Here is a 13157-nt window from a genome sequence, read left to right on the forward strand (position 1 = left end):
TGAATTACGTTTAGTGCAAGATAAAGACCAGTAAAGTCCTATAAAAGATAGTTTGATGGTCTCCAATGAGGTAGATAGTAGCTGGAGTAACTCAGTGGGTTAGGCAGTATTTTTGGAGAACACGGATAGGCAACGTTTCAGAAGATCACAAGACATAGGAGCAGAATTAGGCCATTCGGTCCATTGAAACCTCTCATCATTCGGCCAATGCTGATCTATTTTTCCCTCTCAATGCCATTCTCCTGCCTTCTCTCAATAACCTTTGAAGCCCTTACTAATCCATTCAATCTCCATTTTAAATCAATCATTTTGGGTCGGGACCCTTCTTGAAACCCGACCCAAAACAACACTAATCCATGTTCTCCAGAAATTCCAAGAATCTATCAATCTCCACCTTAAAAATATCCATTGATTTGGCCTCCACAGCAATCTGTGGAAATGAATTCCACAGATTCACCATCCTCTGACTAAATAAATCCCTCCTCATTGCTTTTCTAAAAGTGACAACCACAATCCACAATCAAATATGTACATTTGATATACAATGCATCTACCTATAAACACTGTATATAGTTGTACATAAATACGCACTCAAATTTATACCTACACATTTGGCACAATAGAAGCACATAGATGCAGTAATATATACATGGATAATATATGCTTACAGAATATGTGTGGCAAAGGATATATACAATATATGCATGTTTTATAATAATTACATATGCATATGCTGTGTATACATTGTGCCACCAGCTACAACACCTTATATGGATATATATTATATTATATACATTAATTCCTATAAGGCATGGATATTATTCATGTTTACAAGCATAATATACTTGTACTGATATGAACGGATGTTGTTATGTGAGCTTGTTTCATACATACATATTATTAATATATGTACATAATAACTATGCATAAGTTATTCTTATATAGGGGTGCATTACATAACATGCATATGCATGTGTAATATGCATGCAAATTCCATGCATATGGACATAAAACATGAATAATAAAGAACCAGAGAACAAAGGCTTGTGAGAGGGGCGAGATTTAATAGGAATCTGAGGGGCAAATGGTGGTAGGCATATGGAATGAGCTGCCAGAGAAGGTATTGAGGCAGGTATGATAACAATGGTTAAAAGATACTTGGACAGGAACATGGATAGGAAAGGTTCAGAAGGATATGGGCCAAATGTGGGCCACCTTAGGCTGGGGCATCTTGGTTGGCATGAATGAGTTGGGCTGAAGGGCCTGTTTCCGTGCTGTACGACTCTGTGGCTCTAGATGTATAGGACGGAACTACAGATGCTGGTTTACACCGATGACAGACACAAAATACTGGAGTAACTCAGTGGGTCAGTGGGTCTAGAGAAAAGGAATAGGTGACGTTTTGGGTCGAGATGCTTCTTCTGCCTGTGAGTCAGGGGAGGGGGAAACTATGTGCATAATGATGCATACATAATGACATCATATAAAGGAATATTATTTAATCATATATACTTGCACATTAGTTACATTAGACATCAAATATTAATATATCTAACGTTTATTCATGCTCAATGCATTTCATTTATTTACTTATTTAATTTATCTGTCTGAGGAAGGGTCACGACCCACCGATTGTGGATGATCAGCTCATTGAATGGCGATGCTGGCTCGAAAGGCCGAATGGCCTACTCCTACACTATTGTCTATGTTTCTATGTATCTATGACCTGAAACGTCACCATTCCTTCTCTCCAGAGATGCTGCCCGTCCCGTTGAGTTACTCTAGCATTTTGTGTCTATCTTGCATTTTATGCAATAATAAAGTATTTATTATTTATTCTTGCGTATTGTTCATATTTCTGTGCATATTTCATATTTATCACCTACACATATATGTGTGTGCATTTTTGTACACATCCTTTTAGTAGATAGTCTTGTGGGTTGACACTGCGCACACTTGCATGACATGCACACATGTGTGTACAAGCACGCTTTCACACGAGGGAGAGGGATACGACCTTAACTGGCAGCAGGTTGGAGATGCATCATCGGAAATTGCACATCAAAGGGCGGGCGCGGGTCTCTGACGCCGCGGGAGAGGCGGGCATTCACGGGGAGAGAACACACTGCAGATCGGGGAGGGGTGTACAGGAGAAATAATAACCCCGAACAAGCGATGCAAGCAACAAAATGCAGAGCAATGCAGAGTATTAGGGGAGTGTAGAGTTGGTGGGTAACTGCGCTGGTGCCTGCAGTGCCCTTTGCCTCTGTCTGTGCCTCCTCTCCCCGCACATCTCCTGCCTCTCCCCCGGGCTGTGGACGCGGGGCCCGGCGTGGCTACAATGTATCAGCTCGCTTGCAACATGGCGAAAGGCAACAAGCGGTGAGTGCGGGGATGCCCCGGGGATTCCCTCACGCCCCCCGTTATGCACCACTCTGACCCTGTCCTTACTGCCCTCTCATCCCCTACACCCTTGTACCCTGACCAGCCCTCCCTGGACCCGGTCCCCTCCGCCCTGGGGCCACGCTGCACCGCTTCCTCCGTTCTGGAACCACGCTGCCCGGCTCCTCTGCCCTGGGGCCACGTTACTTCGCTCCCTCCGCACAGGGACCAACTCCCCTGTTCCTCCACTCTGGGACCACGTTACTCGGCTCCTTCCCTTCGCCCCGCGACCACGGTGCTCGGCTCCCTATGGCGCACGGTTGTTGGTGCATCGTGGCGGAACATTTGAGGAGAGAGAGGCATCGGCCCGGGTGCTGGGCTCCGGACACGTTTCAACACAACTGATGCACATTCATCCAGACATTTGTGGGATAAAGGGCCTGCTCCTGTGTTGTACTTTTCTATGTTCAATGTAAAACATTGTAGACATTAAATAGATGGTTATCAAAAATTGGATGTTGGCCATCTGGGCAAGTGGGCAGAGGAATGGCAAATGGAGTTGAATTCGGTTAAGAGTGAGGTATTACATTTTTGCAAGTCAAGCCATTTCCGGGTCTTCACTGTAAACAGTAGGACCCCAGGGGTGTTTGTAGAGCCGAAGGACCCAGCAGGTCGGAAAGTGGTGTCACAGGTAGACCTGGTAGTGAAGAGAGCTTTTGGCATGCAGTCTTTCATCAGCCAAGGTACGAAAGGATGTTAAGTTACAGGTATACAGTATGTTGATTAGGTCCCACTGTGTATTTAGATCAAACAGTATTGCTCCATGGAGCGTTGAAACACCTCACTGGCTGAACTGAGGTTGCAGGCCTGCAGATATTTCTGGGCATGGTTAATTAACCTCTGAAAATTTGTTCCCAACCGCCGAGATCTCGGCTCCCTTGAGGCAACTTACTCACAAGGACACTGCCTGGACATGGCACAAACAGCAGCAACATGCTTTTGACACTAAAACGTCAGATGTCATGCCCGAGTTATAGGGGGAGGTTGGACTTTATTCCTTGTAACAAAAGACTGAGAGATGATCTTAGGGGTATATAAATTTACGAGGGCCAGAGACAGGGTGAGTGCATACAGGTTTTTCCCAAGGTATGCACAAAATGCTCGAGACCCTTCTTCAGACTTCTGGACCCGAAACGTCACCCATTCCTTCTACCCAGACATGCTGCCGGCCCCACTGAGTTACTCCCAGCATTTTGTGCCTATCTTCGGTGTAAGCCAGCATCTGCAGTTCCTCCCTACACACTTTTTCCCAGGGTTCGGGAATGAATAACTGGAGGGCATAGGTTGCCATAGGATACCATGGTGGCGCAGCGGTAGAGTTGCTGCCTTACAAGCGAAGGAAGCGTCAGAGAACTGGGTTAGATCCCCACTACGGGTCTGTCTGTACTGAGTTTGTGCGTTCATCCCGTGACCTGCGTTGGTTTCCCCCGAGATCTTCAGTTTCCCCCCCCACACTCCAAAGACGTACGGGTTTGTAGGTTAAATGGCTTGGTAAATGTAAAAATTGTCCCTAGTTGGTGTAGGATGGTATTAATGTGCGGGGATAGCTGGTCGGCGCGGACCCAGTGGGCCGAAGGGCCTGTTTCCGCGCTGTATCTCTAAACTAACCAAATGTTGCGAAATCCTGCAGCCAACATAACCCTCCATTGCTGTATCTTGTTACAAGTGACAATAAACAGATAGCAATGATGGACGCTAAGATTGCTGTTCTCGAAGACGCACAGCACAGAAACAGTCCCTTTGGCCCATCGAGTTCACGCGGGCCATTTATTTAAAATGTGCACTCATCCCATTTTATTCACCCAAAATTCCCATCATTTTACCCCAGATTCTACCACTCGCCTGAATAATCCGGGCAGTATGTAGCAGCCAATTAATCTACCGACCCACGCATTTTGGGGACGTGGGAGGTAAAGGAACAACCATGCAAACTCCACCCAGACAGCACTGGAGATTGGGATTCAAAGCAGCTCACAGGAGCTGTTGAGGCCGTGGACTCAAGACTGTGCTGCCAGTGTGTTGACCCCACAATCAGTGACTTGCATTTTAGTTTTAGTTTTTGTTTTTATTATTGCTATCGGCGTGTTTTGCAGAAAGCTGTCCACGCTCAGTGTCGACGAGTTCCTGACCTCGGCGTTCGATTCCGGGAGTCAGAGCGGCTCAGATGAAGAGGAGACGGGAGAGGGAAGCAGGAAGAAAACCAGAGTGCGGAAGAAGGTCAAAGATGGTAAAGGCAAGAAAACCCTACAGCCTAAAACACAGGAAGAAAGGTGAGCACAGTGTTTAGTTTAGAGATTACAGCGCAGAAACGGACCCTTCAGCCCACTGAGCCAGCGCCGACCAGCGATCCCCGTACACTAACACCATCCTACACACACCAGGGACAATTAACAATTTTTAACGAGCCAATCAAACTACAAACCTGTACGTCTTTGAAGAGTGGGAGGAGTTGTAACTAAGTTTAACTTGATTGTATTGATGTATATCAGGTCAGTTTGGATAGCATGCAAAACAAAGCTGGTTACTTTGAACATGCACATGTGACAATAGCACACGGAACAGACAACACGTGACAATAATAAATCTAAACCTAAATGATATAACATTTTTAAATAGCCTAAGTGTCCAAAGATTATTCACAAATAATTCACAATATAACATGATTTTTATATCTAATTTACATTAATTTATAGGCCAAATGGAAGGAATTTAGTGTTCAATTGCTGTAAATAAATGCCCATTTAAATTGGCTTTCTAGTGGGTTCATGTGAACGCACTGGTTTAGAATGTTCACATCGCGCTGGATTAGTGCCCTCAAATGCCGAGAAAAATACTGCGGGATATAAAAAGCCCAAAATGAACTACTCGCTATAGATAACTTGATATAGAGGGTTATATATATGCCCCATTTAATGTAAAAATAAGGTACATACCTTTAATTGTTTGCTTTATAAAACCCTGGGGCTGCGAGAGGTTGCGGAATGAGAGAGTAATTTTAAAACTATTATAACTATATTATCGAGGCCTATAAAACTAATAATACCTTTTGCGACCGGGTCTTGCAGCGATTTTTCGTTAATGATTTACTAGGCTGAACATCTGCGATTAGAACAGCCTAGTAAAAATCGCGTTTTAAACCCGCCCCCTCCAAACAGCGCCAAAATCGCGGACATGGCTTTGGGCAGATTCCCAATGACGATTCAGGTAGGTTTTGTAACATACCTACCTCATCTGGACCCTCGCACGGCACTTGCTGAGGCAGCGTGAAGTGTAGATGGAGTCAATTGAAGGGAGGTTGGTTTGTGCGATGATACGTCCACAACGCTCAGTAATTTATTGCGCTCTTTGATGTAGCTGTTCCCAAACCACGCACTCTGCTAAAATGCTTTCTGCTGCTTAAAATGCTATGAGGTTGCTGTTTTAAACGGTCATTCGCCTGGTGATGCTATGCCTACGATCTTCAAAATGACAGCCCTTGAAGTATAAGAAGATGAACACAAAGTGCTGGAATAACTCAGCGGGTCAGGCAGCATCTTCAGAGAAACGGGATGGGTGATGTTTTGGGTCGGGACCTTCTTCAGATACTAAGTCTGAAGTTCTCAGAGTCTGAAACGTCACCAATCCTTTTTCTCCAGAGATGCTGCCTGACCAGCTGAGTTACTCCGGTACTTTGTGCGTATCTTCGGTATAAACCAGCATCTGCATTAAGAGAGAGTTAGATTTAGTTCTTGGGGCTAATGGAATCAAGGGATGTGGGGAGAAAGCAGGAATGGGGTACCGATTCTGGATGATCAGCCATCATCATATTGAATGGTGGTGCTGGCTCGAAGGACCGAATGGCCTGCTCCTGCACCTATTTTCTATGTTTCTATGCAGTTCCTTTCTACACACCCTTCAGGTATAACCTCTGTTTTGTGTGAGGCGATTTCCCATTTCAAGGAACAATGGCAAAATAATGGTTTGTGTTGTGTCCTGCCTGACAGGAAGGAGAAGCCAAAAGGTGCCGCACAGGAACACAAGGAGCAGCTCTCGCGGCTGAAGGAGAAGGATCCCGAGTTCTTCAAGTTCCTCGCGGAAAACGACAAAAAGCTGCTGAACTTCGACGACACGGACAGTTCAGACGACGATGGTGAAAACCAGCTGCACGTCTTGCCGGGGGAGCTGGAGGTGAGTGCGGTGGCCACGTGTTTGGGAAGTGCTGACGTCACAGTCCCAACAACTTACAACCAGCCACACTTATAGCAATGTTTTAGTTTGGGGCAACTGTTTCATTTGACTAATTGACCCAATTGCTTTCCTTTGCATTATCGGAGACACAAGGTAGATAAATGAATGAATGAATTATAGTTTGAATGAACGATACTTTGTCACATGTGACAAGTCACAGTGACATTCTTTGTTTTGCCCACCCAAGGTATGCAAAGGGTTGCCACATAAAGGGCATCAATAACGTAACAAGCCTCCCATTGTAACGCAAACCATTTCAACACATTCCATTGTGGTCCCTCTTAGTTCTTGGTGGTTTCTCCCCCATGCCGGGTCCCCCTCTGTTCTCCCTCTCAGCGGTCCCCCCTCAACAGCTGGCACCATCCTTAACAAGATGCTTGACATGAGATGCTGGAATCTCCAGTACCAGCAAAAACAAAAGGCCTTGGTACTTGGAGGGTCAAGGCAGCATCTATGGAGGGAAAGACAGATGATGCTTTGGGTCGGGAACCTACTTCAGACTGACCAGAGTCGAGGCTGGAGAGCGCTGGAAAAGAGAGGCGGAGGTGGGGCAAAGGTTGGCAAGTGATAGGTGGATACGGGTGAGGGGGATGACTGGGAGACGGTGGAGATAGTAGCAAAGGCTTGAGGGGAAAAGGAGACAAAATGGTGCCAGATGAGGAGAGGAGGAGATTGTGTTATTGTTCATCACAATGTTTGTAGTACTTCACATGAAGGGTAGTGGATATTTTGAGCCCAGGAAAAAAGAAGTAGCAATTTATAACCACCATAAGAACATTAGAATGGGAGGAGTAAGAGGCCATTTGGCCCATTTGTATTTAAAGGGAGACACGAGGAACTGCAGATGCTGGAAGCTTGAGTAGAATATAAAGAGCTGGAGGAACCTAGCAGGTCAGGCAGCATCTCTAGAGGGGATGGACATGCGATGTTTCGAGTTGAGATCCTTCTGTCTGATATTGATCTGAATGAGGTTCCCGACCCGAAGCGTTATGTCCCTTCCCTCCACAGCACTGCCTGACCCTCTGAGTTCCTCCAGCACTTTGTATTTTGTATTTGTACCTGATCAGTCTCAAGAGGCAGAAGGCAGCAAAGTAACTCATTATTTAATGGACAAATCATTTGGGAGGGAAACAGAATTTTATAATCTCAAGCCCTTAGTATTCTGTATCGTCCTCGGCAATAAAAGAACGATAATATGTAGAGTTTGAAAGGGGTAGGACTGGCTGGATTGTTTTTCTTTCTCCAAATGGTAAATATGCATTTAACAGGCTGAATGGCTTCCTATACCATTGGATGTCGTCACGGGGCCGAACATAAATAATCTACATTTATTACAGTGGGTAGGGTACATACAGGTGGTGTGTTAATCTGGAACCAAACAAGACAACCTACACGTTTATTTAAAAAAATAAATAAAATAAAATAAAAATTAAACTTTGCAGGAGCCTTTTCTGTTTATTGTTGGCATATCATATCATTTTGCATAGATATATATTGCAGTATTATTTTGGACACTTGGGGGGTGGTCCTTCGATGCACAGGGTGGTGTATATGTAAGGGTATAGGGGACAGGAAGGGGCAGGCACAGGGAGGGAGCGCATGCTACAACCTGCATGCAGAATTAGGAAAACCTTTGTTTGTACAACTACCTCAATAAACAACCAACTGAACTGGGAATGACGACTGGAAGATCTGTTCTCATTAGGTCTGCGTAAGATTAATTCTACCATACCCGTGTTGTCATGGCAACTGGAAAAGAGGACACTGGGAAAGTTGAAAATTTGCCATTATAAACTTTAAAAAAAAAAATCAGAATAAAAGGACTTCCCTTTGGAAAGGAGATGAGGAGTAATTTATTTTGTCAGAGAGTGGTGAATCTGCGGAATTCATTGCCACAGACGGCTGTAGAGGTCAATTTTTCAAGCGGAGATTGACATATCCTTGATTAGTAATGGTTGTTACGAATGGGGTTGAGAGGAGATAGATTCAAGAGGGTTTATTGTTACGTGTCCCAGATAGGACAATGAAATTCTTGCTTTGCTTCAGCACAACAGAATACAGTAGGCATGAATACAGAACAGATCAGTGTGGCCATATACTATTCTATAAATATATACACACATGAATAAATAAACAGATAAAGTGCAAATAAACAGGTAATGGTCTATTAATGTTCAGAGTTTTGTTTGAGTTTAATAGCCTGATGACTGTGGGGAAGTAGCGATTCCTGAACCTGGAAGTTGCAGTCTTCAGGCTCCTGTACCTTCTACCTGAAAGTAGTGGGGAGATGAGTGTGTGGCCAGGATGGTGTGGGTCCTTGATGATGATGCCAGCCTTTTTTGAGGCAGCGACTGCGATAGATCCCCTCGATGGTAGGCAGGTCAGAGCTGATGGTGGACTGGGCAGTGTTTACTACTTTTTGTAGTCTTTTTCACTCCTGCGCGCTCAAGTTGCCGAACCAAGCCAGCATGCTCTCTACTGTGCACCTGTAGAAGTTAGAGAGAGTCCTCCTTGACATACCGACTCTCCGTAATCTTCTCAGGAAGTAGAGGCGCTGATGTGCTTTCTTTATAATTGCATCAGTGTTCTCGGACCAGGAGAGATCTTCAGAGATGTGCAAGCCCAGGAATTTGAAGCTCTTGACCCTCTCCACCATCGACTCATTGATATAAACGGGACTGTGGGTCCCCATCCTACCCCTTCCAAAGTCCACAATCAGTTCCTTGGTTTTGCTGGTGTTGAGACCCAGGTTATTGTGTTGGCACCTTTTGGTCAGTTGGAAAGATCAGCCATGATTTAATGGCGGAGCAGACTCCATGGGCCGTATGGCCTACTTCAGTTGCCGTGACGTCTGAACTTATAAAACATTTTTACTTCCAGGTAGATAGTAATGAAGAGGAGGAAGAAGAAGAGAAGGAGACGGCCCCAAAGAGCAAAAAAGGCCGGGATTTAATACCAATCACTATCCGAATGGTTGACTCCTGGAGAGATGCAGCAGAGGTAAGTTGGATTCATTGAATTTCTTTGTTTACACTATTATACACTTGCAACTTAACAAATGTTTCTAATTAGAACGGCCTAAGTTCTGCACAAATGTTTTTGAGCATAATTTGACTTGCAACTTCACAAGGAGATATCAAGGGAAGTGAGCAAAACTTGACTCTAGCCTGATTTTAAGGAGAGTGTTACAAGAGAGAGTGATGGGAGATGTTTTGGGTGTTCATGAGGTTGAAACCACGGTGGCTTTAAGAATGGAATGATTAAGTTCACCGATGATCAAGAGGGCAGACGCAAGGAACTGCAGATGCCGGAATCTACAGCAGTATACAAAGTACTAGAGTAATTCAGTAGGGCCCTGCCTGCCTGCCTCTTGCTTACCTTCCTTAAAATGCTTCTTTCCTTGCCCAGCTAAACTCAAAGATCTCACCCCTAACAACACCTGAGGTTCAGCGCCAGTTCATGCTCATGCGTTCTTGGAGCCGAATTAGGACATTCGGCCCATCAAATCTACTCCGCCATTCAATCATGGCTAATCTATCTTTCCCCCTCAACCCCATTCTCCTGCCTTCTCCCCATTACCCCTGACATCTGTACTAATCACAAATCTATCAATCTCTGCCTTCAAAATATTAATTGACTGCTTGCACAGCCATCTGTGGCAATGAAATCCACAGAATCACCACCCTCTGATGAAAGAAATTCCTCCTTATCTTCTTTCTAAAGGTACTTCCTTTTATTCTAAGGCTATGGCCTCTGATCCTAGACTCGCCTACCAGTGGAACAATCCTCTCAACATCCACTCTATCCAGGCCATTATTTTTTTTTTTAAATATCTGCCAGTCAAGAGTCTCACTTAGTATTGCTGCCTTAAGGATGGCGTATAAATGCACGCTATTGCTGTCTGGAGTTTACCCCTTAGCGAGAGCTGGGGTGGGATGTTGGCGGTACTTGTCAAAATGGTGGCTGCATCTTGGACAGAAGTGGTTTTGCATGCGACCAAGTTTTGGAGTGAGCTTCCTGTCATAAAAAAAATCCCCCAAATCTCTCCTGTTGCAGGCCAAGTTAACGTATAAGCTGTTCCACGACATTGTCATGGCGTTTAAAGCAGCTGTCTCTACAACGAAAGGAGATGACGATGGGCATCTTGGGAAGTACAAAGTAGAAGACAGTTCTGGTGAGTGCATGAGACCTTCATGAATCAATAAACTGAAATCCATGGAGGTGTGTTTACCTGAAGCTGTGCTCGCATACATTCCCTAACATTGCAAATTGTGTGAAACTGCCTTAAATTTCAAGTTTTCTCCTTTTGTGTTCAGATCCTTTTTTTATGCTATGGTGGCACAGCTGGTAGAGCTGCTGCCTCATAATTCCAGAGCCTGGTTCGATCCTGACCTCTCGGGTGCTGTCTGTGTGGAGTTTGCAAGTTCTACCTGTGTCCGTGTGGATTATCTCTGGGTGCTCCGGTTTCCTCCCACATTACAAAGATGCTTGGAGTTGTAGGTTAATTGTGAAAAGCGTGTAGGGGAGTGAATGCAAAAGTGGGATAAAATAGAACTAGTGTAATAGTGTGATTGATGGTCGGAATGGATTCGGTGGAGTGAAGGACCTGTTTCCGTGCTATGTTTTTCAATCAATCCCATTCTCTTGCCCTAGATCCCCTGCTCTCTAGTAAGATTACATCTCACAAGATCTCTGGGCTCCTCTAACTCCAATCTTTTAACCCTCCTGTCTGTATCTTTTCATTGAATGGTCAAGGATTGTTGCATTTTGTCCCTCTGGGCTGTAACCTGAGGGGATGCCTTGACTCTTTTAACATATTGATCATGAAGAACCTTGGTTTGTGAAATGAAATGACAGAGTGCCTTTTGATGAAAAGGAAAGATTGCTACTTTTGAAGGTGGTGTGATGACTTTATCTTTGATTAATCATCTGTAGGTGATTTACTTTCATCACAGTATCTGGGGAATTTAAATTCAGTTAATTAATTAAAGCTGCTTTTCTTTTTCAAGAGACGTAACACTGAAATAGACCTATCTACAGTAATCCCATTGATCAGCACTTGGTCCATGGCCTTCAATGTCTTGGTGATTGAAGTGCTCATTGTGACCTTTCTTAATTGTCACCAGAGCCCCCCCCCCCCCCCCCCCCCCCCACCCCCACTATCCGGTGGTTTCTAGATTCCACTTGCACTGTGGGTGAAAATATTCTTCCTCCAATCTCCCCTCTAAACATCTTGCCACTCATCCTCAACCTATGCCTTCTAGAATCCCTCTGGGGAAATCTCCCGTCCTAACTCAGTCTGGGTTTGTACAGCATGCAATAACAAGGAACTGCAGATGCTGGCTTATACCGAAGATAGACACAAAATACTGGAGTAACTCAGCGGGTCAGGCAGCATCTCTGGAGAACATGGGTAGACTGTTCCCTTGCCATATTCTGTATTATAATCTCCACCAGATCTCAAGCACTCTCAATATCTGAGCCATTTCTGACCTCTGGATGTTGGGGCCTGGTTTTTGTTGGCCCATGAGCTGGTCATTCAACACCAAATTACAGTGGCACCAAAATAAGCAGATTGCTCCTTTTAATTGGCTTCTGTAAATAGACCCTAGTGTGTAGGATAGAACCTGGCGCATGGGTGATCATTGGTCGGCATGGACTCAGTGGGCCGAACGGCCTGTGTCTACGCTGTATCTCTAAACTAAAAGTGAATGCATATGTGTATGAAGGAACTGCAGATGCCCGTTTGAAACAAAGATAGACACAAAATGCTGGAGTAACTCAGTGGACAGGCAGCATCTCTGGAGAGAAGGAATGGGTAACGTTTTGGGTCGAGATCTTTCTTCAGACTGGTCACAGAAACGTCACCCATTCCTTCTCTCCAGAGATATGAATGTTGACTTCTCCAATTTCTGATAGCCCTCATTGTCTCCTCCCCTTCTCAGCTCTCCCTCAGCCCTCTGGCTCCTCCTCTTCCTTTCTTCTTTCCCCACCCTACGTCAGTCTGAAGAAGGGTTTCGGCCCGAAACGTTGCGTATTTCCTTTGCTCCATAGATGCTGCCTCACCCGCTGAGTTTCTCCAGCACTTTTGTCTACCTTCAGATAGTTTAGTTGAGTTTATTATCATCATGTGTACCAAGGTACAGTGAAAAGCTTGTGTTGCCTCATTCCCAGACTCGGCCTGATGCGATAGTTGACATCTCATCCCTGGCTACAACCCTTTCCACGGATGCCGTCTGACTCACTGAATGCTTCCAGTATTTTCAGGGTTTCGTTTCAGATTTTCAGCATCTGCACTTTTGATTTTCGCCCCCAATGTCCTCTAGAACATTTGCATCCTTCCCATAGTGTGTCGACCAGAACTGGGGACGTTTTCACTGCAGGTGTCAGCGGAGTAACTCAGCGTGTCAGACAGCATCTGCGGAGAAAAGGAGTAGGTGACATTTCGGGTCGAGACCCTTCAGACTGAAGAAAGGTGTCGACCCAAA

The 13157-nt window shown here is 44.9% G+C and overlaps 1 protein-coding gene across 1 annotated transcript in view; it reads left to right on the forward strand.

The window, feature by feature from the left end:
• The first annotated feature begins 2118 nt into the window (after positions 1-2118).
• The window catches only part of noc2l (NOC2-like nucleolar associated transcriptional repressor), a 124566-nt gene continuing 113527 nt past the window's right edge, over positions 2119-13157 (forward strand). Inside the window, exons 1-5 of the mRNA XM_055659597.1 lie at positions 2119-2382; positions 4536-4712; positions 6426-6609; positions 9550-9669; positions 10726-10843. Of these exons, the coding sequence (XP_055515572.1) occupies positions 2342-2382; positions 4536-4712; positions 6426-6609; positions 9550-9669; positions 10726-10843 (640 nt within the window). The 5' untranslated portion in view covers positions 2119-2341. The remainder of the gene's footprint in view (positions 2383-4535; positions 4713-6425; positions 6610-9549; positions 9670-10725; positions 10844-13157) is intronic.

The sequence above is a fragment of the Leucoraja erinacea genome, chromosome 30 (assembly GCF_028641065.1).
Source record: "Leucoraja erinacea ecotype New England chromosome 30, Leri_hhj_1, whole genome shotgun sequence".
Classification (NCBI taxonomy): domain Eukaryota; kingdom Metazoa; phylum Chordata; class Chondrichthyes; order Rajiformes; family Rajidae; genus Leucoraja; species Leucoraja erinaceus.